The sequence below is a fragment of the Pholcus phalangioides genome, unplaced genomic scaffold (genome assembly GCF_987345545.1).
Source record: "Pholcus phalangioides strain wild (caught in Gottingen) unplaced genomic scaffold, Ppha-v1.0 ptg000029l_1, whole genome shotgun sequence".
NCBI lineage: Eukaryota > Metazoa > Arthropoda > Arachnida > Araneae > Pholcidae > Pholcus > Pholcus phalangioides.
Window position 1 is genome coordinate 9,600,847 of NW_028301619.1, and position 26,554 is coordinate 9,627,400.

The window sequence follows — 26,554 nt, forward strand, 5'->3', positions numbered from 1 at the left end:
GAGTGTAACTTTATGTTGTCAAATGGGACTTTGAAGATACAAATCACAGTTAACGGGAGAGTGTTAAAGTAAACGATGTTAAATGTTTTGAGTTTACGTCCTCGGCAGATGATGCCACGTTGTTCCTCCTGATGTTTGGCCTTTTTCACAGTATTATTAGTAGTATTGTGTGTATTGTCTGGTATGTTCAATAAAGGCGTGTAGCTCCAGTCTAAGCTTAAAAACAATATTAGATCTCTGACGAATCAGCTATAAATATGGTAACCTTGTCCTACCTTAACCGCATGTTACAAAAAGGATTAAAAGGAAAAGTAAGAAAAAAAATGAATGAAAGGAAACAGCATAATACATAAGTAGGAGATATACACTCATGTCCATAAATTGAGGATAATGCCAGCTCCGGCAAATAAAGGTTCAGAAGCAAAACAAACGTTACTTATTCATAAAGCCCATTTATTAAATACAAATACAATGCTACAACAGGCAAAATGCCCAACGAGGTGGCTGATAAAAAGATGCCCATAAAAATATGGATGTCATATATTTCAAAAAAACAGCAACCCAATTAAAAATGCAATTAACACAAATTATAAACAATATATACACATGATAAAATATTATACAACGCCCATAAAGAATACTTATCGTTGTCCTATTCTAAGAAGGGATAGCTTCTCGATTTACCCCAACATGTTTATCGTATTTCTTTTTAAACGTGTCAATTGTGTTACAATTTACTACCTCCGAGGGTAAGCTATTCAATTTATTAACAACCCTATTAGAGAAAAATTCCCTGCGACACCATAACCTTGTATTGTCCCTCACCAATCGATATTGATGTCCCCTTGTAAAAGCAGTCGATTGGCGGTGTACTAAAAGTTCATGGTCCATCCTGTCCATCCCATTGAAAATTTTGAACACTTCGATCATATCTCCTCGACACTTACGTTCATCCATATGTAAACATATTCAAAAAATGAAGTCTCTCTTCGTAACTCAAGCCCTGTGTGTCAATAAGGACACGCGTAGCTCTTCTCTGCACCCTTTCAACCACGTCTATGTCCCTCTGTAGGTATGGTCTCCAAAACTTTACAGCATACTCCAGTCCAGGACGAACTAATCCTCGAAAAAGCGGAAGAATGACTTTAGGAGAACGCAAAGAGACCTTTTTGAAAATGAGACCAAGCATTCTATTCGCTTTTTTGACCACCGCTGAACAATGTTCAGAAAACCTAAGTCGCTCGTCAATGAGAATTCTCAAATCAGTGACCCTAGTTGCATCCGGGATAGTGACACCATTCAACTCGTAAGAGAACCGTGGGTTGTTCGAACCAAAATGAGCGACCATGCACTTATCAACGTTAAATGTCATGCTCCACTCATTTGCCCATGCTGCAATCCTGTTTAAGTTGGTCTGGAGCAACTCCCTATCGCTTTTGTTCCCGATTACCCCCATTAGCTTCACATCATCTGCGAATTTGCTAGTAATCCCATCGATACCCTGATCAAGTTTATCGATAGAAAGTATGGGGCCAAGGACAGTTCCGTGAGGAACTCCACTTGTGACGTCTGTCCAACCAGAGAATTCACCATAACTCATTGCGACCTATCTCTTAACCACGATTCTATCCAATTCAACAAGTTGCCCCCAATTCCAATCTCGTGTAAACGCTTCAAGAGTTTGCCATGTTGGACCCGATCGAATGCCTTCTGGAAATCAAGGTAAACAACGTCTACATTTTTGCTCTTACCCAAAGCCTTAGTCACGTGATCATAGAAGCAAAGGAGGTTAGTTACACATGACTTCCCCTTCCTGAACCCATGCTGATTATCGGACAATACATTATTCTCGTCTATCCCCTTCACAAACTGCCTTTTGATGATAATTTCCAAAATTTTCGAGAGGGAGCTCATCAAACTCACTGGACGATAATTTGACACCACTTCTCTACTACCCTTCTTCTTAAATATCGGAACAACGTTAGCAAGTTTCCAATCTCTTGGGACGATACCCTCAGCAACACTACTCCTATATATCTGTGCGACTGGCCCCAACAATTCATCAGCACATTCCCTGAGGACCCTGGGATAGATATCATCTAGTCCTGGTGCTTTGCTTGCACATACATTTCTTAGATTTAAGACCTCCACGTCTTCTACTTGAATATCGTTGAGGGTTTTATTACCCCATGCAACACCCGTAAACAAAAGATAAAGAACAAAAACGATGGTGTATATATGATACCATTCATAAAAACTATGATTTTTGCTCCCTGGAGCAATTGTAAAAAATATCTCCTTTACAAAAACTTACAATTACATGGTTGGTATGATGGTTAATACATTGTATGTCTCCCATGCGATGAAATACAGTCCGTACAACGCCTAGGCAGGCTGAGTATCAAATTATCGATCTGATCTTGGGGGAAGATCATTCCACTCAGCAAGCAATGCTCTCCGAAGTTCCGGCACACATGTAGGACGTGGTTGACGGGCTGCAACTCGTCGCCAAGCATGTCCCACACATGCTCTATTGCAGGGGAGTAGCCAGAAATTTCGTTCGGGGGGGGGGGACCACTTTCATTTCGGGGGGGGGGGACCAAAGTGACAGAACAATGGATTTGGTCATCTTTTTCCCTTTTTCCGGTCATTTTCTCACATTTCGGGAGGGGGGGACCAGACCCCCAAGTCCATCCCCCTCGCTACGCCCTTGCTCTATTGGATTCAAGTCAGGTGAGAATGCTGGCCATTCCATACGGGTTATATCCTCAGATTCAAGGCATTCGTTTACAATGTTTGCTCCGTGAGGACGGGCGTTGTCATCCATAAACACAAATTCTGCGCCCATGGCACCCCTAAACAAACGTACATGTTGTTCCAGAATGATGTCCCGATAAATCTGGGCTTTCATGGTTCTGGTTTGAACATGCAGATCTGTTCTGGAACCCAGTATAATTCCACCCCAAACGAACAATGCTGCACCACTATAACGGTGTCGTTCAATGATGTTGTCTTGGTGGTAACGGGTACCTGACGTTCTCCATATGAAAGTCCGACGTGAATCAGACTGCAAGCTAAACCTGGACTCGTCGGAAAACATCACACAAGCCCACTGTGACGATGTGCACATTGCATGTTCTCTACTCCAGGCTAATCGCTGCCGACAGTGAGTTGCCGTGAGCGGAACACATCTGACAGGTCTGCGAGCATATAGACCAATATCTCCCAAACGTCTGTACACGGTTTGCCTTGAAACTGTGGTACCCGTGACTGCAGATAGCTGATGAGACAGGTCGGATGCTGTGCTCCGTCTGCTTCTTTTGGCAGTTACTGCCAAATACCGGTCTTCATTCGGCGTTGTAACTCGGGGGCGACCTGTACTGTAACATCTACTGACATTTCCGTTATCTTGGAATCGTTGCCAAAGCCTAGAGATGACACTTTGGGCAATTCCAAGTTCCTCGGATACTTCCATCTGAGTACGCCCACATTCCAGGTGGCCGATAATTCTACCACGTAAAAAATCATCCACATGCGTCCTCTGTGTCATAACTATTCGCTTATGGCACTGAGTGCCTTACAGAACTCTTGTGAACAATTTTACTTCTTTGCCACCATTCCTTATATACCCCCTCTTACACTCTCGTCATTGTGACGTACTATCGACATTATCTGGTGGCTTCCTGAAATTTGCATATCATTCTTGCAGATGTGTGTGATAATTCTACAGGTGAAATTTTTACTTTAGATTTCGATTTCTGTGTGATTCTGAATTATCCTTAATTTATGCACATGAGTGTATATACTTATGTTATACTTTTACAGGTAATAGAGTAGGTATGAAGTAAATTTCTCTTTTCACCCTCACCTACCTGTTCTCTTTTGCTCTTAGATGTATATGGGTCATTGCCAAAAAAAAGTGTACATTCCACATTTTTGAGATGAAAAATTCAGTTGAATTTTTGAAATAAAATTGATCTGTGAAATTATAGCTAGTGACATGAGGTTTAATATTTCATAAATATTTTTCACTTTTATTTTGTAATAATTTATTCTTTGGGTTTTATGACTGAAAATGATGGATTTTGTCTACTCTGTTACAAAAACAAATATCTGTGTAAAAAAATTATTTCTGCTGTTTTTACTTCTTAAAATAATGAAAAAAAAAATTTCAACATTTTTTTTCTGTCGTTTTGATCGTTTTTCATGATTTTTTCGAAATATCACATAGAAAAGTTTATTTTAAAAAATTTTTCAACTATTTAAAATTTAATTTTTTTTTTTGTTTCTGGCAGATAATGGGTCAATAACTTATAATTTAACATCTTAGTTTGAAGTGCTTATTAATTTTTTCACCTGTGAACTGCGAAAATTCTTTCCTTAACAGAGTGGACAGAAATGTTTTAACTTAGTATAAGCAATCACAATTATTCTAAATACACTTTTATTTTTTCAATTATATAGACCAGAGGTTCTCAACCGGTGCTAGGCGGCAGTGACTCGAGGAAAATAATATAAATCAGTAAATTTTATAGATAAATAAAAAAAGCCTACGGATTCTCTGCCATGAAAATTATGTAAAAAAAAAGGGCTCGAGTCAAACAGGGCTCCCCCATAAAAATTATATACTGGATAAGGCTCCCGGGTCAAAAAAGGTTGAGAACCGCTGACATAGACGATATGAAAGGTATCCCAGAGATTCCTCTGACATCTGAAAAACATCCACACTATGAGGAAATTCAAAAAAACACGTCTTCCTCAGGGTTTGAATTTTGGCTCTGGCAAAATTTTTAAAATCTGGTCAAAGTGCGTGTAAGAGAGATCTTTTTCAACAGCTTCCTTTCATCATTCATAGTTTTGAGGCACATAACTTGACCTCCCCCATCATTTTCAATATCATTTTGGGCTACAACGACGCATCGGTATGTAGATTTAGATACACTTCCAGTTTTATGCTACTTTGGCAAGATTTTTCTTTCCGTAGCATTCACAGAGATTAGCATTTCTTTCACAAAAGCAAGAGACATCTCTGAATTTCAGCAATCCATTGCCAGTTGCTATTATTTAGTGGACTGGCATAGTGCCTTTCAGCACAGGTATATCATTCGGGATAATTTTTTTATACCTTTTATTTCTTCATTTGATTTCGTACAATTTTACATTGGTGGCGTCTTTGAGAATTGTGAAAAACTAAGTAGCATCTGATATGCCATTCCCACATGCAACCAATCTATCGGCTGTCCTTTTCAATACAGCACCAACACCATCAACTGCTCCTTTGCCATGGTTTGCTTCAAAAAAATTCCAAGTACACCACTTGAAATATTTTGAGACATATTTGTCCAATAAGTGAAAAATTTTTCTTTTGTTTGTACTGAGTACAAGGTCCATCAGAAAAAAAATGAACCACATTTATTTCATTCTTTCATCACTTTCAAAATCGTTTCCAAATGAGCTTAAATAGGTGAAGGTCCATGCTCCGAATTCGGTGAAACTGAGCAGAACAAAATTGGCTTCTCACATTCCACAACATACAGCACATAGGTAAGAAGACATACTTGATTTCTTGACCCACCGAAATGATGACTTTCATTTTTTCAGATAATTTGCCATTATAATTTTCACTGAAATCCACATGATGAACAGCTTTATGTTTTTGTATGTTTCTAATGCACATTTGGTAAGCTCTATATTGGTGTTGGATGTTAAAAATGTGTTTCTTGAATAATTTTTGAAAAACATTGATCAAGTCTGTTAGGTTCCACAATCTCTGCTCTTTTATTATTTTTGTAACTTTTATCATTTTGCCATTCTTTTAAACTTTTTTTTGTTTGTGCTGCTATTCACACTGTACAGTGCTATTCTCATCCAGCGATTTAGAAATTTTATTCATAGAAACCATCTTGTCATGACAATTCAAACATTTGCCGTACATACAGGATTTAGACTCTGCTACATGTAATATCAGCTATAGTCCTCCGACCACGAGATGAATTTTCGCTGCGTCATGTCACGTCACGTCGGATGATTTTATTCAATTTGTTTTTGGTAAAACGATTGCACATCGAGAAAAGTTCATCAGTGACTGACATTTCACGATTGGCATGTCCTTCTAAGATAAAATAGAATAGTTTGACGTGACATGATGTGCCGTAGCCAAATCTCATCTCGTGGTAGGAGGACTATATGGTTTCAGGAGATGTTTGGATTAATCTCAATTTATATAGTGCAATCAATTTATATTTCAAATTATTTATGAAAATGACGTAATAGAGTGAACATCAGACAGAGAAAAATCTGGTACTAAAGACATAATGGAGTGAAATGCGATAGGTGACCCAGACTCCTCTATAACCTTTGAGAAATGTCCACCCCATTAGCAAATTCTAAAAACCACATACCCCCACCTCGTAGTTTGAACTTTGGTCTGGTAAAATGTTTAAAATCTGGTCAGAGTGAACAATGGTCTTGCTCAGCTGTGTATTATATCATCAGGATGATTTTTCTTTCACTTCAAAATTTTTTGTTGAAATTGAATAGTAATTTGATGTTGGTATAAATCTCACATTTATGTCTCACATGAGTGATCCAGAGTATATCCAATGACACTTGGGGAGTGGGGAGATAGAGCCAGGGAAAAAAAATAATATAGGGAAATAATTGTTTTATCCCATAAAATATATACAGAATGTATTGTCATATAACGACCTTTATTCATACTAAAATGCCCCTTATACCCCTGTGCCTGGCAGTGATTTTGATGATCTGCTCTATTTAACTTTCATATTTAACTGAAAAAATAACATGATGGGGAGAATGTGATAAAGGGTTTAAATTCAATGCAATAACTTATTAAATTTAACTTAAAACTTCAAAACCTCTTCACTAAGAAAACTTTAAATCATAGTTTCCATTCTGTTGCATTGGTTGAGTTTTTGGAAGACATAACAGTAGACAAATTAGCCTAGATTATTTTTTTTTTCATTAAAAATTTAAATGATTAATGGAAACGTTTATTATATTTTGAAGCATATCTCCATGTACTATCACTAGATGCTGATATAGATGAAAAAAATCATAATTATTTATGATGCCGTAACAGAGTTGACATCTGATCAAGAAAAATCTGGTACTAAAGACATAACATGAATATTACGTTATTTTTCTAAAGTCAAATTCAAAATTGTTGATCAACCATTAAAAAAAACCTTCAATGAGCTCAAAAGTGTTATCAGGTTTAATGTGGTATAAAAATATATTTCCCAAATGACCGTAACAGAGCAGACATTTTAAAATGGGAAAAATTTCGGGACATGAGCAAAAAATAGTTTTTCATAAAGTTTTTTTCAAAATTTTATCATTACTTTTATTTAGCTATGGCATATATATAAAATATGATTTCAAGTTTTTTTGAAAAAAATTCTAGATTTGCCCAGTCTCTTCATTTAACACTTTTTTTCCAACTGGGACAGCCAGATTTTGATGTTTTGCTACAAACAATTATTTTTTAAATAACTTAGATACCACCTGAAACAAATTAAGAAATGACACATGGCAAAGAATTAAATGAACCAGAAAAAAAATTGATATTGCTACGAGTGCGCTGGAATTTTGTAAAAACAATTGTCTCAGAAATGGTTTGTACACTTTATAGAAATGACCCATATACATTATTTGGATGATGGAGAAAAAAGATAACTCCACAGAGCCGCAACTGCTTGCTTGGTCAGCTAGGGCAAGCAAGCATTTTAGCACCCTCTTGTAATCTTGAAGGAGAATTTATAGAGTGAAATTTGTGCCCCCTCTGGTTTGGTGTTCGGGGCACCAGACTCTCCTGCTCCCACTAGTTGCTGCCCTGTGTATGCATTGACTATCAATATCTAAAGACACCATTCTCAGAAACCTACATGAGACTGTGTTTGGGGTTCATTAGTGGCCCCCCCAAATCTCTGATAAAGTTCTTTGCGTAGGCTTAGCAGTATTTTAGCATTATTTGTATAGATATTTTTTAGTTTTTAATATTTGCTTTCTAATTTTTGCTTGATGTTTGAATTTTCTGTATGAAAAGTTCACAATGATTTTTTACATTTAGGTCACAGAGCCCATACAGTGTATGTCGGTCTTCACGTGCCAGGTTATCATAGACGAACTCATCACGCACACCGTAGGCATAGGCATCACCATAACAGGAATGGGGGTCATAAAAGAAAGGAAGATGGAACATCTGCAGATTACCCCAATGAACTTCATAGACCTGGTATATTATTGAAAAATATATATTTATCTCATTCACATTTGTGTGTGCATACTGTAGGAAAAAACTGCTAGCACCTCATCAACATCACTTTAGGATTTATAATAGTGCATAGTTAGAAAAAGCATTACACACACACACCTTTAGGGTGCCATCACGATTGCTAGCAAAATGCCCTACTCTTGTCTGTGCCTTCAATAATATCAAAACAACACACACAATGAACTCACACATTTTCAAGAGTATTAATAAACCTTTATTAATCTAATAGATCCAAGCACTCTCCTTGTATATCAGCTGGATGGAGGCACATACACGTATGACTTAATACAAAACAATATAGGCCTATACATGTGAATTTACAATAATACAATTAATATATGTAAATTAGTGTCACATACTAGTGTTATAAAATTGTGATAGACATATAACAATATTAACATATAAATAGCAGATATTGCAATATCTCCATACCAAAAAAAAATGGTATGAAAAATAGAACCAAAGTTCAAGAACCTTGTGTAGTTTACATATTTCTTCATACTTTTCCCCTTGCATGATTATCTGCAATGTTTCATGTGAAATAAGTAGGAAAATTTTCTGAACTGATCTGATCAGAATTTTTCTGCTTTGAAAGCTTAAAAACTAAAAATTTAGATTAAGACCTTACTGTGATTATAAAATTAATTGTCCAAGTCTTTATTTATCCCAAGTTTGTGTTATCCAAAGTGCTTTTTGTACGCTGATTTTGAAAAAGTAGTTAAAGTAAAGCAGTGTACAAAATACTTTGTTGTGACAGTTTGGTGCAACTGCAACAATAGTTCTACATGTTATGTGAAAATACCATTTTCAAAGTCCATACAGTAATATGAAAGGAATGGTTTTTTCTCCCTTTAGAAATGCAAAATGATTTCCTAGTTGCATGAATGTTTTTAAATTTGTTTTCAAGCATGTATAGCTCTTGTAAAATTTTATAATGAGTAGTTTGTTTCAATTTTGTCTTTATCTGTATAAATTAAAGTGTACTCCGAGGTAAGTGGAACCACTTTTTCATTGGTGGAAGGAAATTCATGTTAGCACCACATTGGAGAAGTCAATGAAACATCTTGAAATATGGCAGCAGGTTGAATCATTCTGTTTTTAGAGCTAGTGCTTTATTGTCATTTTCTTCAGTATTCCCCTTTTCAAAATTAATTTTATTTTTAGTGGGGGTACTGGTTCCACTTACCCGCTCAAGGAGGCAAGTGGAAGCTGATAGTGCTTTAAAATCATTCTTAAAATTATGATACATAAATAAAGTTTAAACAAAAAGAAAAAAATTCATTTAAACCATAAAAAAACACAACTTTCGTTATCGTGGTACACAAAGCTAATTAACAACCTAAGTATGCAGGGGCAGTACTATCTACTCATGCTTATCAGGAAGCTGATCCGTATTTGCGCATATTATGACAATATAAAGGATAAAAAGGAAATTTTGGTACTATCTGCATTCCCCCTCCAAAAACGTATAGTTTTCCTCCGAATATTCAGAGGAAGATACAAATAGGGGAGACCCACTCCTTCACCATCGGATGATAGTATTTTCTACTGGCAATGGTGCTGATTTAGTGAACAATTTATTTCTTTGACTTGAAAATTTATTTTGATGACTTAAGTAGTGTTTTTCCTTGAAAGAAAACTATGTATTTTTGCCCGCTTTTTACAATAATTTGGACTCAATTAGAAATCTACTCATTACCAAGTGTAGTATACAGTGAAACCTCCTTGCTGCAACAATACTCGATATAACGATAAATCCGTTTGCAACTATATTTTTTTAAGTCTTGTTTGAAAATGCTTATATATCTCTCAGCTGCTGCCTCTCAATATAACGATAATCTCTCTATAACAATATTTATTCTTGGTCCGCAGAGTAGTGTTATATCGAGATTTCATTGTATATTATTCAATGATATAATTTATTATCCTAAAATTATATACAGCAGAACATTGATTATCCGAACATCAATTTTTCAAACAACTCGGTAAACTGAACACCTTTTCAACCTAACTTATTTTCAGTCAACGATGCTAAACACAGTTCGTATTTTCTTGGAACTTGAATCCTCTTATCTCCCAACTCGATAGCCTCATTCACAGTACAGTAATCCACTTTCAAACAATTGTACATACAGTACCTGTGAGCTATAGATGTAAACAATGGCGGATCTGGGTACAGTATATGCAGTTACAAGTTTCTTTAGCTTTAACAGTGTCAACACTTTTCGTATCTCTCAAGTGCAGAATGTTGACAAAACGAAAATGTGTTGTTTTAAACATCGAAAAAAAAAGTGGAAATAGTGAAAAGATTGAGAGCGGGGGATGGTGGAAATTTGCAGCTGAATACGGACTAGGTGTGACAACCCTCAGTGATTTAAAAAAAAATTGTGATAAATAGAAAATTTTGCAGCCAGTTTGAAAACAGCAGATGGACTAAAGTCTTGCAAAGGTTTAGAGAGTTATGCCCATATTTTCATGGTTTTAACGTAACTACTGAAGACAATCGAAATCTTCCATATTCAAAAGAATGCTTAGGTATGTTTCAGGAGCTCCCTGTTCTCCAGTCCTGTCATGAAGAGGATGTGTCTCAGTGGTTGAAAATTGATAGAAATGATCCAGGATATCTTTTTTTTATAACGGAGAAATAATTACGAAAGTGAACAATCAAGTTGATCAGGATGACTGTGTGAACATGATGAAACGAACCAACAGTAGATGTAATAACGCATAGTGAGACAGAACAGTATTTCACAAAATGTTCTTGCGTGGTTAGAATCGCAGCCTAATACTGATCCGCTTCAATTTTTAATGTTGAAAATATTACGGGATGAGATGGCAAAATGTCGTATAAGCAAGTTGAATTTTTTTTTTTTTTTTTCGTGATGCGCTGCTTTTTTTTTATTTACTTCTCAGAATAAGTCGGTTAATTTTAATTATTTTAAGGTTTTTGTTGCTGAATTTCAACTTATTCCTTTGTGTTATGTTATCGAGAATTAGTTTCGAAATCAATTTTCCAAACTTTTCACTTTTCCGAACACCCTTCGGTCCCGATGTGTTCAGATAATCGATGTTCTACTGCATATATTAAAAATTAAATGAAGCAAAATAATAATCACTCAAGTGCATCAAAATAATCAATGATTTTATTCTGATATGATTTCAGTATTTCCTTACATATGGCTTAAAGAATTTCGATAAATTAATTATAATGCAGAAATATCCTCATACATAATATTTACACATTGAAATATATATTTAATGCTAAAAATAACTTGTATACTCCCTCTGTTTTCCATCTTTCCCATTAAAAAAAAACGTAAAAAAATAGCCAATAGCCTTGCTAACACTTTCTATTTTTAATGTTAAAGAATGTGGAAAAAAAAAACAAACCTGCACATGCATCAAAAATAAATGTGTGTCAAGGCTGTAGTGGGGGAGAGGGACTTCGGGGTCTGGTCCCCCCAAAATGTGAGAAATTGACAGAAAAAAGATGGCCAAATCTATTGTTCTATCACTTTGGTCCACCCCTCGAAATTAAAGTGGTTCCCTGAAATGAAATTTCTGGCTACATGCCTGATGTGTATTGCCACCATCGCTGAACAAAAAAATTTATAATTGTATAGCAATAGTTGTGTATATATCCCAAGCTTAATTTTGATTGGTTAGGTCAATCAGCAGAGGGGAAAATCACCTTTCCCTGAGTGGAAAGCAATTTCCTTTATTTTTTCCCTTTTGCGTTGCATGACCTGTAAGGGGACCTTAAGAATCATTTCTTAAGTTTTTCGGATTATTCTTAGTCATGCTTAATGAACTTAGTTTATAATTCGGATGAGACAAGAATAAGCATGAGCAGATAGTACTGCTCTGGAAAACTCAATGTTAACTAACAACTTTGGTGTGGAGAAAACTCGCAATATAATAAATACCCCCTCCCCCATCATAAATATTAACAAACATTATATGAGACAAATGTGAATTTTCTCAGACTTTCAAACTTGAGATGTCAAAGTCTCAACTTTGATTAATAGCCTAATGAACATCTTTACTGATTTTTTTTTATTTGTGAATTTTTACAAGAGCCCAGTTGCCAACCTTTTCTTTTAAAAAGGTTTTTGACATTGTCTATAAAGTTTCATTTTTCCTCTATTCTGAGATACTCATCTTCTAAGTCTCAGCAGCAGGTAATGCTGACTCAGGAGCTTTATTTCTTTCTTCACATTTGTACATAAGTTTATAAAGCCAGTGCAAATAGGTATGGGGGTGAGTGTAAATGCACTGAGTTCCGCTTGTCACAGTCCAAGGGAAATTTGAGGAGAGTGTAACCCTTATGATTCTTTTTTTGCCTAATTATATTAAAATAAAAAATCAAATAAGAAAGGAAATTGACACTAAAAAATTTATATTAAGGAAATTTGCACTTTCAGAAATAGTTGAAATATAAAGGGTATAGAGCAAGTAGAGACATGACCACACAAACATAACTTCTCCATATGAAATCTTATAACCTTGTATGAGCAACTATTGTATCAATTGCATTTTTACTGAAAAATAGAGTAATTATTAAAGAATTTCACGAGAGAGACTGTTCCCAGAAGCTAACTGAATTTTACAGATTGTGTGATTCCACTTACCTCAGTTTACCTTAGGACTGGACAAATCCCAGGCACCAAATCACCGTGGTGACTAGAAAATTGGTATTGACACCTAAAATTTTCTTTGTGTAGTTATACTAAATTACAGGCTGAGAGCAACACTGAATGTTTGGAATTTATAGCAGCATATCTGTCAATGTGAAACAATGTCACTATGCCCTGAAAAAGTGAAAAAAAGCATTATTTTGGACTTTTTCTTCAGGTAAAAATTTTCTTGGCTCCTAAAAAATGTTTCGGGTGCCTAGATTTTTTTTTTTGCGACTTGTCCAGCCCTGGTTTGCTTTATTACACAAATCAACAAAAATTTCTTTATACTTGGCAAACAAACAATGCATAAGTTAAGCAACACATTATACTATAACATACACATGCATACAGGGCCGTAACTAGAGGGGACAACTACCCCAGGTGGCAAGATTTAGAGGGGTGGCAATTTTAGGTGGGTAAAAAAAAACTGTTATAAAGTTATCAAATTATAAAGTTCTGGGGGTGGAAAAATTATGTTTGCCCTGTGGGCTACTGAATCATGTTTGTCCCGGGTGACACAAATTCTAGTTACAGCCCTGACATATATACAGGGTGCATAGGTAACATAGCTCATGGCATTTTAGTGGTGAACCGTTGTTCCTAGAAACATACTTTCAATTAGAAAAAGTATCCAAACACTGTGTAGTACTCAAATATATCATTCATTATTGCCAGGGATTGTAGATATTAAAATAAAAATGTTTACTTTTACACTGACACCCTGTGCTCAATGACCCAATTACACAAAGTTGTTACAGTGTCTCTCTTGATGCCAAGAAAAAAAATGCCACATTTTTAAGTGCAATATTCACTGAGATATTCGAAAAATGGAAAAAAATTGGAGAAAAAATAGCATTAAATGCAGATAAAATTGTTTTCTCACGCATTTAATGTTATTTTTTCTAACTTTCCTCAATTTTTTGAATCTCAGTGAATATTGTACTTAGAAATGTTGAATTTTTTGTTTTATTGGCAGCAGGAGAGACAGGACAGCAACTATGTAATTTGGTTCTTGAGTACAGGGCAGGGTTGGTAAAAAAAGTTTGTTTTTTTTAAACCAAAAAACCTAATTTTTTTTTGTTTAAACCGGTTTTTTGGTTTAAATAGCATTAATATTAAAAACAATAACATTTCTGAAAAATCGTTCAAACTTAATAATTAAAATAAAAAGTTTATTAATGTAATTAACACAATTCCCATATTAATTAATTTTTAAATATCTCTTGCGTTTCAACAAAAACCAACTTTTGCAATTTAATTATTTTTTTGTCTAATGAATTACTTTGTGTTTAAGAATTTTCAGTGTTATTATTAACCACATAATTTAAGTGTTTTCTCCAGTTACTTTCTGTATACTTAATTAGGAAGCTATTTTACTGAAACTGTGATAAAAGTTAGGTGAATATAATTTATTTAATGAAGCATAAATAATGTCGATTAACTAGCAATGATTTACGATATACAGGGTGATTTATAACTAAAGTTCTGATTTGAAACACTGTAGAAGAAGTCATTGTTAGAATGACTTGAAAATTTACATGAATATTCCAGAAGCAATGGAATTTTATATGGCAAAGAGGAAAAAAATACTTGAAAATGGAAAATTAACGACACTGTACTCATCCAACTCAAATTTGCTTGCAGAAGGGGAACAATGGCCATTCAGGGCAAAATGATAACTTAATTAGCATTGCGCAATTTCATAATTCATGGAACATCACAAAAAGGAATTAATTAAACGAATAACTACAACTTAAGAAATGTTAAATATATTGTCCACCGTAAAATGGCAATGAGGTCAAAGCAAAAAAATGCTTGTTCAACAACAGATCAGACTGTCATGATGTGGATATGCTTACAATTCACCAGAGTTTACAATCCGACTTCTGTTCATAACATTTTGAGGTACTCTTTCCCCCCCCCCCCCCCACACACACAGCCAAGGGTTAAAGTTGCAAGGGTTAAGGTCAGGTGAATTGATGGCCGGCCAGGTGTCTTGCCATCCTGTTATTGTGAAAATGGTTCTTCAGCAACTGCTTTGCTGGTATTACAATATGCATCTTAATAAAAGTTGTGCTATCCACACACTGATGCTGTTGAACTGTCGAAATGATGTGGTTGCACAAAATATAGATTATACTGCTGGCCAAGTGCAGCATCTATTTGCACTACTTGCACTTTTTTTTTCTTTTGCCAAAGAAATTTCCATTGCTTCAGGAATACCCATGCAAATTTTCAAGTCATTCTGACTAGTAGCTCTTATTGTATAGTTTTGGAATCAAAACTTTAATTACAATCTCCCTCTGCGTATAGCTGATTATTTTTCATAAAGCTGTTACTACTATACAGTAGAACCTTGATTAACTGGGCTTAATGGCAAAAAAAAAAAACCTATTAAATATTAAGACTGGGTGATATACAGTACGAGATGTGCTGCTTCTTATGGGAATGATAATGTCTGTGAGGTAATATAACTACTAGTGCACTGGTCTTTGTGTCCCTTAGAGGCAGCTGGTGTCTTCATTGGATTATAAGACCACCTGTCCCTAGCATGATGGTGTCACTACTGTTGTTGCTTCTTTGTGAAGGAAAAAACAACCCTTGTGAGATAATATACCACTACATCAAGATGTGTAATGCAATCCTTATTCATGAATTTGCTAAAGATATAAAGCATCAGAATGTAGCCAATAGTTGGAAAATCTGGCAAGAACGAGAGATTTTGGCTTCTATTTATAACTTTAAGCACCCAAGATACTTAACATTAAAAAATATATATATTCAGGTCACTTTTATGAGATTTTTTTGAAAAAAAAACACTTATCCTACACCATTTAAAGATATACCATCAGAATATACCCCAAGAATATAAAATGTAAGAATAAAACATATTGGCTAAAATAATGAACTAATATGATATTTTTCAAGGGAAAAAATTATATTTAGGTCACTTTTATGTGATTTTTTGAAAAAAAAACCACTTGGTTAAAACTAACGTGGTTTAAACCAAACAATCCTGGCACAGGGTGTCCATATAAAAAGTTAACATTTTAATAACTATACAACCCAGAATCAGATGTTTAAAGCCCGTGACTGGCTCTAATTCGAGCCATTAGCGGGCGTTCTATACAACTCCTTCAAACATGAATGACAATATGACAATGAAATAGCTGTGTATTACATGTTGTTTGGGTACTTTTTCTGATCTGGAGTATGCTTCTAGTATCAACAATTCACCAGTAAAATGCCACACACCCTGTTATCTATGCACCCTGTTTATATTTATCTGCAAGAACTTTTTTAAACAAAAAACTTTGTTTCTGATACATAAGGCATCATATTTATTTCTATAGTCACTCCTCCATCAGAAAGAGTACATTTTATACTTGGAGAAGATGAAGATGGAACTCATGAATCTCACCCACTTTTTAGTGAAATGGAAGAGCTTCACACTGAAGGTGATGAAATGATATGGCGAGAAACTGCAAGGTATCTGGGTGCATTAAAATTTTAAATGGTAGAAATTTTTAATGTACATTTTATGTTTATAAGCTTTAATATCAAACATTGTCATGAAATTATATCAAATAACTTTCTAAAATGTGATTGGGATATGAAACTCTCCAATTTGTTTGTATGAATTCTGATTCTTTAAATTGATTTGGAACCCGAAACTTAATGATGACATTTTTAACCTGTTTGGATTCAACAACAGAATAATCAGCAAATCTGTGAGTGCTTATTACTGACAGCATAATGATGCGCTTGCACATCATATAAAAACCCATATCGTTATCTGTGTTTCGGAGAGCCGGTCTTAGACCTAGTGGCGTCTGGTGTAAAAACAGCAGTCGGTGCCCCCCTCCATGCGCGAATCCAGAGTGATGTGTCTGAAGAGGCAATTTTAGCTAGTATTTGTATTTTTATTATTGTCCCATAAAATGTGGGACAGATTCATTCTACCATATCATCAGTCTGTAGGTGTGGTGATCGTCCCTATCGCCCCCACCTCTTGGTTGGCTATTAAGGGACGAAGAAGTCTGAAAAGCTTCTTCTAGAATGGGATTACTGCTATTTAACTAGTAAACAAGCATAAAACCCCAACTTTTTGATTTAATTATGAGATTTAAAAACATTAAAAAAGCAAAACATCCCAAATTTATGCAGGATACTCATCACAAAGGATCTATCTTCATCATACTTATTTTATTTGAATTTTATGGGATATGAAATGAAATTTTATGGGTTATTCGTGTAGAGCATCCATCACGTACAGGCTAAGCCGATAATAAAAGTGGTTGAATTAAAGTGAAATTCTGTATGATTTCTTTCATATTTATAAAACTCATGAACTTCATTTGAAATTATCCCTTTCAGACCCGGTACTAAGAAACAGAATGGGCCAGCTAAAGCACCGAGCCCTGCAACTTGGGCAGGCCTGTAACTGAGGCAACTTCGGCGGTGCCCCAAGCCGAATTGGGGGGGAGGGGCACTTGTAACTCCTTTTTCTGAGCATATTCATTTCAAGGAGACTCCAAGAAAAGACTGCCCCTGAGAAAGCATGCTATGGCCCTGGGGAAGGAGCAGGGCCCTCTTTTAACAGCGTCATGGGCCCCCGGGGCAAGTGCTGTTTTCGAGATCCTACCTAGTAAATTCTAGAAACTTTCAACTACATCTCATTTTCGTGAGGCCCCTCTACTCTTGAGGCTTCCGGGACGCACCCAGGTGGGCCCATGCATTAAGAGGGCACCGGGAAGGGGTTGTTTTTTCTCTGTAGATTTTTTTTAACCTCAGGGACTTCGGCTTTAATTTCAGTAATAAATCACAATTCTTGAAGTTTGGGCTGAAAATCCCTGAGGATAAAAAAAAGAATATGTAAAGTGAAAAGAAGCAACTCGCACATTTCTGCATGCATGATCTAAAAGGATTATGCATAACACTGGTAAAAGTGGTAAAAAAATGTAAAATTTTTATCAAACTTACCGAGATGATTGGTGTTTGTGAGACTTGTACAGAGTGAACTGTTCTGAGAAAGGAGTTTATGGTTCTATTATTTCAAAGTTGCTCAGCTAATCGTAACTTCCAATTGTTCTTCCTACATCTTTTAATGGCAACAAAAGACAACCCAATCTGCTCCTGGAAAATCTCGCATTTCTCTCTTTCAGATGTTATCTTTCCATTTCCTAAGTACTTGTAGTTCCAGAACTTTTTCTTGTTTCGCGGTGCCAATCCAAATGTTTTCCACTGTGCCTCAAATCGTTATTAATATATAAGCTTACATTACAGTTACAGGCAGCTAGATTAAGTTCACATTATGATTCGTATTCCCAAATGTATAACATAGTGAAAAAATTGAATGTTTTAATAAACTGGTACATTATTTAATTGATCTATTTGGTGAGCCATATCGCTCTTATACCTAGTACCTTATCAAGGTGCAAAACAATGCTGTGAAGCATATCTTAGGGACAACGATACCAATGGAATAAAGCAATATGTATTTTGCACCTCAAACTTTTTTTTTAGTTTCAAAAACAGAATTGGGGGTGGGGGTCATGATTGTGGAATATGGTTTGCAAAGCTGTTTAAAAAAATCAAATTGTATTTCCGACATACATTCCTCATCAGTTTCTTGAAAGGGAAAAGATGTCTTTTTAGAGTCCCGTTGTGGCCCCACCTTACCGGGAGGCCAAGCCTCTTATGAGGCTCCCTGGAACAAGATCCATGAACCTCCGAAAAGATGTTCAGTTGTGTATGTACTGTTTGTTACAATTTTTGGCACACACATACGTTGCACTCAGGGGCAGCTCGAGACAATCTCTACCTGAGCGGGACCTATTTTTGGGCCCCCTTACCTCAATTAAAAAAAAACTTGTTTCAATTGCTTCGTTTTGATGCCTTCAAAGGAACAGATATTTTATGTCATAACACATCGTGTCGAATTTTTTTTTTTTTTTGCCCTTTCACCTTGGCACTCCTAGAGTGGGCAAAAATCATTTTCCTATTTTTTTTCGTCCTTTTATTTTGGATTTATTTTTGCCCTCTCTAGGAGGAGAGTTTTCCTAATTATTATTTTTTTTTGAGTTTCCACTTCGGATATGATGCCCTTCCTAAAGCGAGCAGAAATCATTTATTGTAATTTCTTTCACCCTTTTATGCCGGCTTTGGTGCTCCTACTAGAGGGGGCAGAAATCATTTCTCCTAACTTTTTCGCCCTTTTTACCTGAGACTTGGCGCTACTCTTATAGAGGGCACAAATAATTTTTCATAATTTTTTTGTCCTTACACTTTGGCCCTTCACATTTGGCATTTTGCCTGTTGTGGCGTTGTATTTGTACAACCCTGGGAATTAGACACCCTTCTAGAGCACACCCAGTCCACCGAGCTGCCCCTAGTTGAACTAATAGGAAAGTTTGGCGAGTCTGGAGACTGGCCAGTGATCGGGGACACCAAAGTGCACGGGTTTTCTCGTGTGAGCACATTTTTCTTTCTCCTCGTGTGACAGATAGGAACGAAGCCCAAGTGCAGGATCCCTATTTGAAATGGTCAGCAAATCATAGGTTTTAATTCATTCGTTGGTTTTTAAATATTCATTTAATTTTTTTTCAAAATACTGTATTATATTGGCGATTCAATTCTGCATTTTTAATAAAATTAATACAAGTCTGGATAAGAGTCATGAAGGGCCTCTGGCTCAAAATCTTTCCCACATCAAAAGACACCTTCAATTCTTGTAATACTCCTCACAACACAAGAAAACACTGGCTCTCGTTAGTAGAAAAATTGGGTGACCAAGGATGATTCCTCTATTTTTATTTTTTACTGCACAACAAAAGAGAGAAAAATTGTGTCTTCCCACAAAATCTCCCGCAGGGGTGAACAAAAAAAGCTTGAGAGAGCGTGTATTTTTATCTGACCAAAATTGCTATGTACTGTATGTATATAGGTGCACTGCCTATCGATTCTTTTCAAAAAAAAAAAAATAACCGTAATATTATATACACACAAACCTCCAATTTTTTTTCTCATCTTGGTAATTTTTCATGTATATTTTATAGTTATTTTTTTGGATGATATTTCCCCGCTTATACCCTTCTGTTTTATTTTCTGACATGGTGGCTCACTCCCACTTCCCATGTGGTTGATTTTTCGCAGTTTTACTTAACTTATCAATGGGCGAATAAGGCAAATACAAGGCCACAGCAGGCAAAATGCCCAACAAGGTGACTGAGAAAAAGATGCCCATAACAAATATGGATGTCATAGATTACTAAAATGCAGCAACCCAATTAAAAATGCAATTAATAAAAACTATAAATAATATATATACATGATAAAATATTATACAATGCCCATGAAATTTATGGTTGTCTTATTCTAAGTATGGATGGCTTCTGTATATTTACCCCAACATGCTTATCGTATTTCTTTTTAAACGTGTCAATTGTGTTAGAATTTAGTACCCCTGGGGGTAAGTTATTCTATTTATTAACAACCCTATTTGAGAAAAATTCCCTGTGACACACACCCTAACCTAGAATCGTCCCTTACTAAACGATACTGGTGTCCCCTTGTAAAAGCAGTTGATTGACAGCATATTAATAAATCATGGTCCATCCTATCCATACCATTGAAAATTTTGAACATCTCCCGACACATGCATTCATCCAATTGAACTTATGTTTAGCAAGTGAACTTATGTTTTCATTCCGAAAATTATTCATTTGACATTGCTGTCTTAACCCTTAACTGGCATAGTGAGGGTCATCTCGACCCTATGTATTGCTCATCTTGCCACCCCTTGAAAAAGAAATGCACTTGCACTATTCTATTCTATTTTCAGTACCTTTCAAGCTAGTTTACATGTGTTTGACAAATTTATGATATACTTTTTCCTCCCTGTATATCATTGATCAAAGTTTCCGTGGGGTAATGACCCCACTGCACCACTTGCGTAAGGTTTTTTTTGTCTGACAGCCGGAGTGTTCAGATCGAAATGACGTCTCAAAAGAACGTCAGTTTTCTCAATAATGGTTTCAAATTAATCGTGAAACATTAGGTAACCAAGGCTGATCATAAGGACAGTGCTGTTAATGAATCGTATGCAAGGTCTGCGTAATCAACATGTCATGTCATGTTGTTTGCAAGGATCATGTTTCTGACTTGGAATAAGACTAACTTTGGTGCTTGTGAAAATATGCTAATATTTTTTGAATTTGTAAATTTCATTTTTCAATCATGGAAATTATGTTCAAAAAATTTTTAATACAAATATTTAACAATTTGAAAAAATTCAGAAGTCACGTATCCCTCTATTATTTCTTTTGAATGTGTCTCTGAGTAAAAGATTGTTTTAAGTAAATAATTAAGAAATTTGAAAAATTACTTAATGACTGAATTGATAGATGAAGCCCTGCTAAAAACACATTGCTTTTTTATGAAAATTCTTTTCGTTGGTTTTTTTAATGCATTAATACTTGCTGGTGTCAAAATGGCACTGTGATGCCAGTTTTGCACAAAATTTTCACAACGTCAGTTAAGGGTTAAATAAATGGAGCACTATATCTTTTGGTCTCAAATTGAATGTTTTCCCAGAAGTTGACAAGAAATTCACGTCTAAAACTGAAATAGCTGAATCATTGAATATTCCAAAGAGTACTTTGTTCCCCATGATCATAAACCGTGATTAAATTATGAAAGCAGAAAAATTTAAGGGTTCTTTCTTCTTGTAGTCAGTCACGGGAAGGGAAATTCTAATAGTTCGAAGAAGCAGAGAAGTGAAATTTTAAGATTTTTTAAAACATTTGATATAACAACCTCTTAATAATGTCTGTTTTCCGCGGACGAAGAAGTCGTTATACATCAACTGTATATACAGGGTGATTACTAAATTCCTTTGTGCCATTTTACTGGTGAACTGTTTATTCTAGAGGCATACTTAACCGATTAGAGAAATTATCCAAATAACCTCTAGAACTCAAATACGTCATTCATATTGTAAGGGGTTGTTTAGTTATTAAAATTTAAAAAACAACTTTTATATACGAACACTTTAACCACAAACAAAAACCCAATTAGAAAGTTGTCTCCTGGGGCCTCCCTGTCTCCTGAAACCAACAAAAAAAATATTCCACGTTTCCAAGTGCAATATTCCCCGAAATATATGAAATCAAAGAAATGTTTAGGAAGAACAGCATAAATGAAGAAATAAGCATTGGCTGTTAATTTATGATCTTCCCTAACTTTTCTCGATTTTTAAATTCAAATATCTCGGTAAATATTTCAATGAGGCACATGAAAGGTTTTTCATTGGCATCAGGAAAAACAGGGCAACAATTTTCTAATCAGGTTTTGGAGCACACAAGGACTGTATAAAAAGTTAATTTTAATGGTTAATTTAATAACTATTCAACCCCTTGCAACATGAATGAATCATCTGAGTTCTTCACATTATTTGGATACTTTTTCTAATTGGAAGTATGTCTAGAATAAATGGTTTGCCAATAAAATGTAGTGTATTCTGATAGCTATGCACCCTGTATGTGTAGGACATTTTGGAAAAACTTGGTAAAAATGTTTTTTATTTTCATGAGTTTTAGGCTAAAATAGAAAAGAATCGCAGAATGTTTTTTTTTTATTATTTGATTGGGTCTAACATGGCAAAATCTTGAAGCGTTGCCATGAGATTGGGAATGCTGTGACTTGTTGAATTGGATAAAATCATGGTTGCCAGATAGGTAGGTCACGGGTTATGGTGAGCAGTTAATTTCTGATTTGTTTTATAATTTACAGATCATGTGAAAGTAATGGGTGTAGTTGAGAAATAGGGAGTTACTTTAGATGAACTTGAATGTATTCACAGCATGGACAGATATATGGTGCATGACTTTCAGAATCTAGCGTGCATGATTACTCTCATATTTATCTAACCCATTAATGCTACTTTTATGCACTTTGAATTCTATTTTGATATTGGGATCTTTTATTGAAATTACAATAACCAAGTATATTTCAAGAGATTTTTTAAATACATCAACAGGAAGTATGACACTGGATGAGAAAAGTGTATTCAACTGAGAACAGCAAAATATGACCTATTTGAAAAAAAAATTGAAGTGAAACAAAATTGATTTGTGTTAGAGTTTGTTCACAGTCATAGGTGTAAACTTGTATCCGGCCCATGGGCCCGAGCCCCCCCCCAACATTTCTGAAGACCCGGCTCAGCCCCCACCCCCAAAAATTTGTATGAATGGTTTCCTCATTTTGCAATGATGAAAAAAATTTTAACCAAAAGTTGTCCTAATTATGAATTAGTTAATGGAAAAAAAACAATCTACTCAAAATTTTAGTTCTTTTAAAAACTCTGAATGGTCTTTGGCTTTCTTGCTCCATGACAATACGTTTATCTCATTTCTTCCCTGCCGTTCAATCCCTAAGTGGATAATACACTCTATATGGATATATAATACACGTATAGTGGATATATACTGTAAGGTTAATACACTCTCCCTCGGTGGCAATCCTTACTGCCAGAAGGCACAGCCAAAGCCTCCTAGAGGGAGCAGTATCCAGGAGGCTTTGGCACAGCTGACGAAGTTTCTTTCAGTGGGGAGGGGTCTTTCTTGTTTGCCTGGCAAAATCTGAGTGTCTCTGCTTTTGTACACTGCGACTGGGGGGGGGGGCACGGCGCCAACATGAAAAGAAGCCCAAAGATGCATGGGGGGGGGGTGTTGAAAATTGAAAAAAAATGATATTGAAACCGAAATAAAAAAAATACACTCTATGAAGAATAGATGCCAGAACCTAGAGGTTGAGGCTATTTGAGTCCCCCCCCCCCTCTGCAGTAATTACTGAAAAAACCATTGCAATATATCCTCCCTCTCCTTCATACATGCTTGAGTCCCGTATATACGGGAGAACCAATAACTTTTAGCCCCCAATGTTTTCTTGAAAAATATTAGGAAAAAACAGTACATTCTAAATGTCCATTCATAACTGATCTTGAGGGCTGATGCCAAAACATTTTCCTAGCGTCTTTACAACAAAATTTGACTGTGGGTGGGGTAGAACATAGAATCAAATAAGCAACAAATGAATTATAATATTGATTTTAAAAAAAAAGGAAATAAAAAATAAATGACAATTTTTTTCAAAGGTTCAGGAGCCTCTCGACCAGAACCAAGAACCTTGAAAGAACTTCAAAAGATTATGTTGATTTTATAGTTAATTTTTTATTGTATATTATGATCCGCCGGTGTCGAGTGTTGATTATATGAAAAAAAATTCCACCACACACACACACACGTCCTTTGGGTATGCTCTGAGTTGTGAACCGGGATGTGTCCGGTCTTCAAAGGTCCAAGGAGCCATAGGCGTAAACTTGTATCCGGCCCATGGGCCCAAGTCTCTCCAATAATTCTGAAGGACTGGCTCAGCTCCCCCCCCCCCTCCTCCCCCAAAAAAATTCAAGTGGATACGTTTCCCATATTTGGTTCAGAAAAACAATTTTCATGATTAAAAAATTGTCCCAAAAAAAAGTTTAGTAAAAAATCTGCTCAAAATTTTATTTTAATACTTTTTTTAAAATCGCAATCGACTTGTCCTTGGCTTTCTTTTTTTTGTAACAATTTGTAGTTTTCTCACGGTCAACGACGACACTCTATCTCCAATTATCATTCTCCCTAGATGCCAATCGTAGCTGCCACAAAGGCGTGCATCTCTGGATGGCATCTGGAGACGATATGGGGTGAAGGTGCTTTGGTCCTTTCTTGTTCCCGCTGTCTGAAAACTCAAACATCTCTTCTTTTGTTTGAACGTGACCCTTGGGGAAGGAGCAACACCCCCTATGGGGTGCTGGCAGAAGGCTTCCAGACAATGCAGCAGGAGGAAAAGAAAAGTTAAAAAATAGACAGATAAAATTACTAAAACCGAAACAAGTACACTCCGAGAGTCGTATTTTACTTATCGAATTCGGGAGCCCGGGCCGAAACATTTTTGACAAAATACTGTATGACTAATAACACAGAGACAAATAAACAATAGCTAAATGAAATACAGTGAAACCTTGATATAACGACTGCAGACCAAGAAAAAAATATTGTTGTAGAGGGATTGTTATATCGAGAGGCAACATTATCATCACATGCCCTGAAATTTCTGTTGCTGTTGGCATCTTTTCTGAATCGCGTTGTTAGTACCACCAAAAAAATGCGCTTTTGAGTATTTATTCACCGCAAAAATAATTTAATTGATTAATAAAATTCATTTGGATGTATTGCCCCCATAAAGACCTTAATCGCAATACGCCGTGGCATGCAACGTCCCTTATGGGAGTTGCTTGCCCGGTTCGAAATATCCAGTAATAAAGTGGCAAACGACAAGTGGAAAATGATTGCAAATAAACTTTCGCATGAAATATTATTTATTCAATTTAATTATAAGTTAGTCAATTTTAACAATATTTTAGTATAACGTCGAGCCCTCTATTTGACGTTAACAGTAAAGATACTGGCTCACCAATTGTTGATCATCAACAGTCAACTTTTATATTGATCGGACATCCGATGTTGTTAGCCTCTCCCCGCAAGTATCAGAGAAGTTTTCTCGGTTGAGAGCCGGAACACCTTGATCAGCTCCAGGGGGGCCTCTCGGTTGAGGGCCGGACCACCTTGATCAGCTCCAGGGGACCTCTCGGTTGAGGGCCGGACCACCTTGATCAGCAATGAAGAACTTTGACTGTGAAGATTATTTAATATTTTCAATTCCGGACCTGCCGGAAAACGGATTCAAACAATGTAAATTATTGCATTTTAACTAATCAGCTTAAGGCGAATAGATACGGTAGCAAGACGGTGAACCGTCCTATTAGAGGGCTTCAGTTAAATAGAACAAACAAAAGATGAACGCCGAATCAGAGTGAGAGTTGTTACAACGTACGGCCGGTATTTGAAGGAAAAACTTCCGACCGCACGTGTCTAATCAAGCCAATCGGCTTCAAGGTCATCTCATTTGCATGCGATCGTAGGCGGCCATCACGATCGGCCTTGATCGTCGCCATACGATCACCGCTGCCGAAGAATAGTAACAATATTAGTGTAAACAACAGATTTACGTAACAGCGACTACGGACTTTTACGCCGGGGGACCATCGGCACGTTACAGGCATGGCCATCACATTCTGTCGCAGGGCGCCAGGACTGGGATCTTTGGCGGGTCCCGCCCCCCAACCAGACTTTCACTGGCCCCTTCACGATGGATTTATAGCTTGAAAAAATGAAAAAAATAACGAAAGTCGGGGGGGCTCCAGGGCTGGAGCCTTGCCAGCCCACCCCTTGTGGGGGCCATGCCCTTCACTTGTTAAATGGTGGATGGTGAGAACTGGTCGACGGGTTTATGTTATCACTTCCTGTATGATCTCCTTCCTCATTGTGTTTACAGTGCATGCCTCTGAAGAGTTCCTTCCTTTTTCAGCGGCGCTTTGTCTATTGAAGTAGCATGACGTCTCTACAACTGCCCTGGAGCAACACCTTCTGCTCTAGATGGTATTGCCCGGAGCAAGGCGGAGTATACACAAAACACA

The 26,554-nt window shown here is 36.1% G+C and overlaps 1 protein-coding gene across 5 annotated transcripts in view; it reads left to right on the plus strand.

Moving 5' to 3' along the window:
• Ndae1 (Na[+]-driven anion exchanger 1) overlaps window positions 1–26,554 on the plus strand; it is a 338,918-nt gene that overhangs the window by 130,148 nt on the left and 182,216 nt on the right. For all 5 annotated transcript variants that reach the window (XM_089252552.1, XM_089252555.1, XM_089252556.1 and 2 more), the window contains exons 3-4: window positions 8,093–8,257; window positions 16,329–16,464. In XM_089252552.1, coding sequence (XP_089108678.1) covers window positions 8,093–8,257; window positions 16,329–16,464 — 301 coding nt within the window. The remainder of the gene's footprint in view (window positions 1–8,092; window positions 8,258–16,328; window positions 16,465–26,554) is intronic.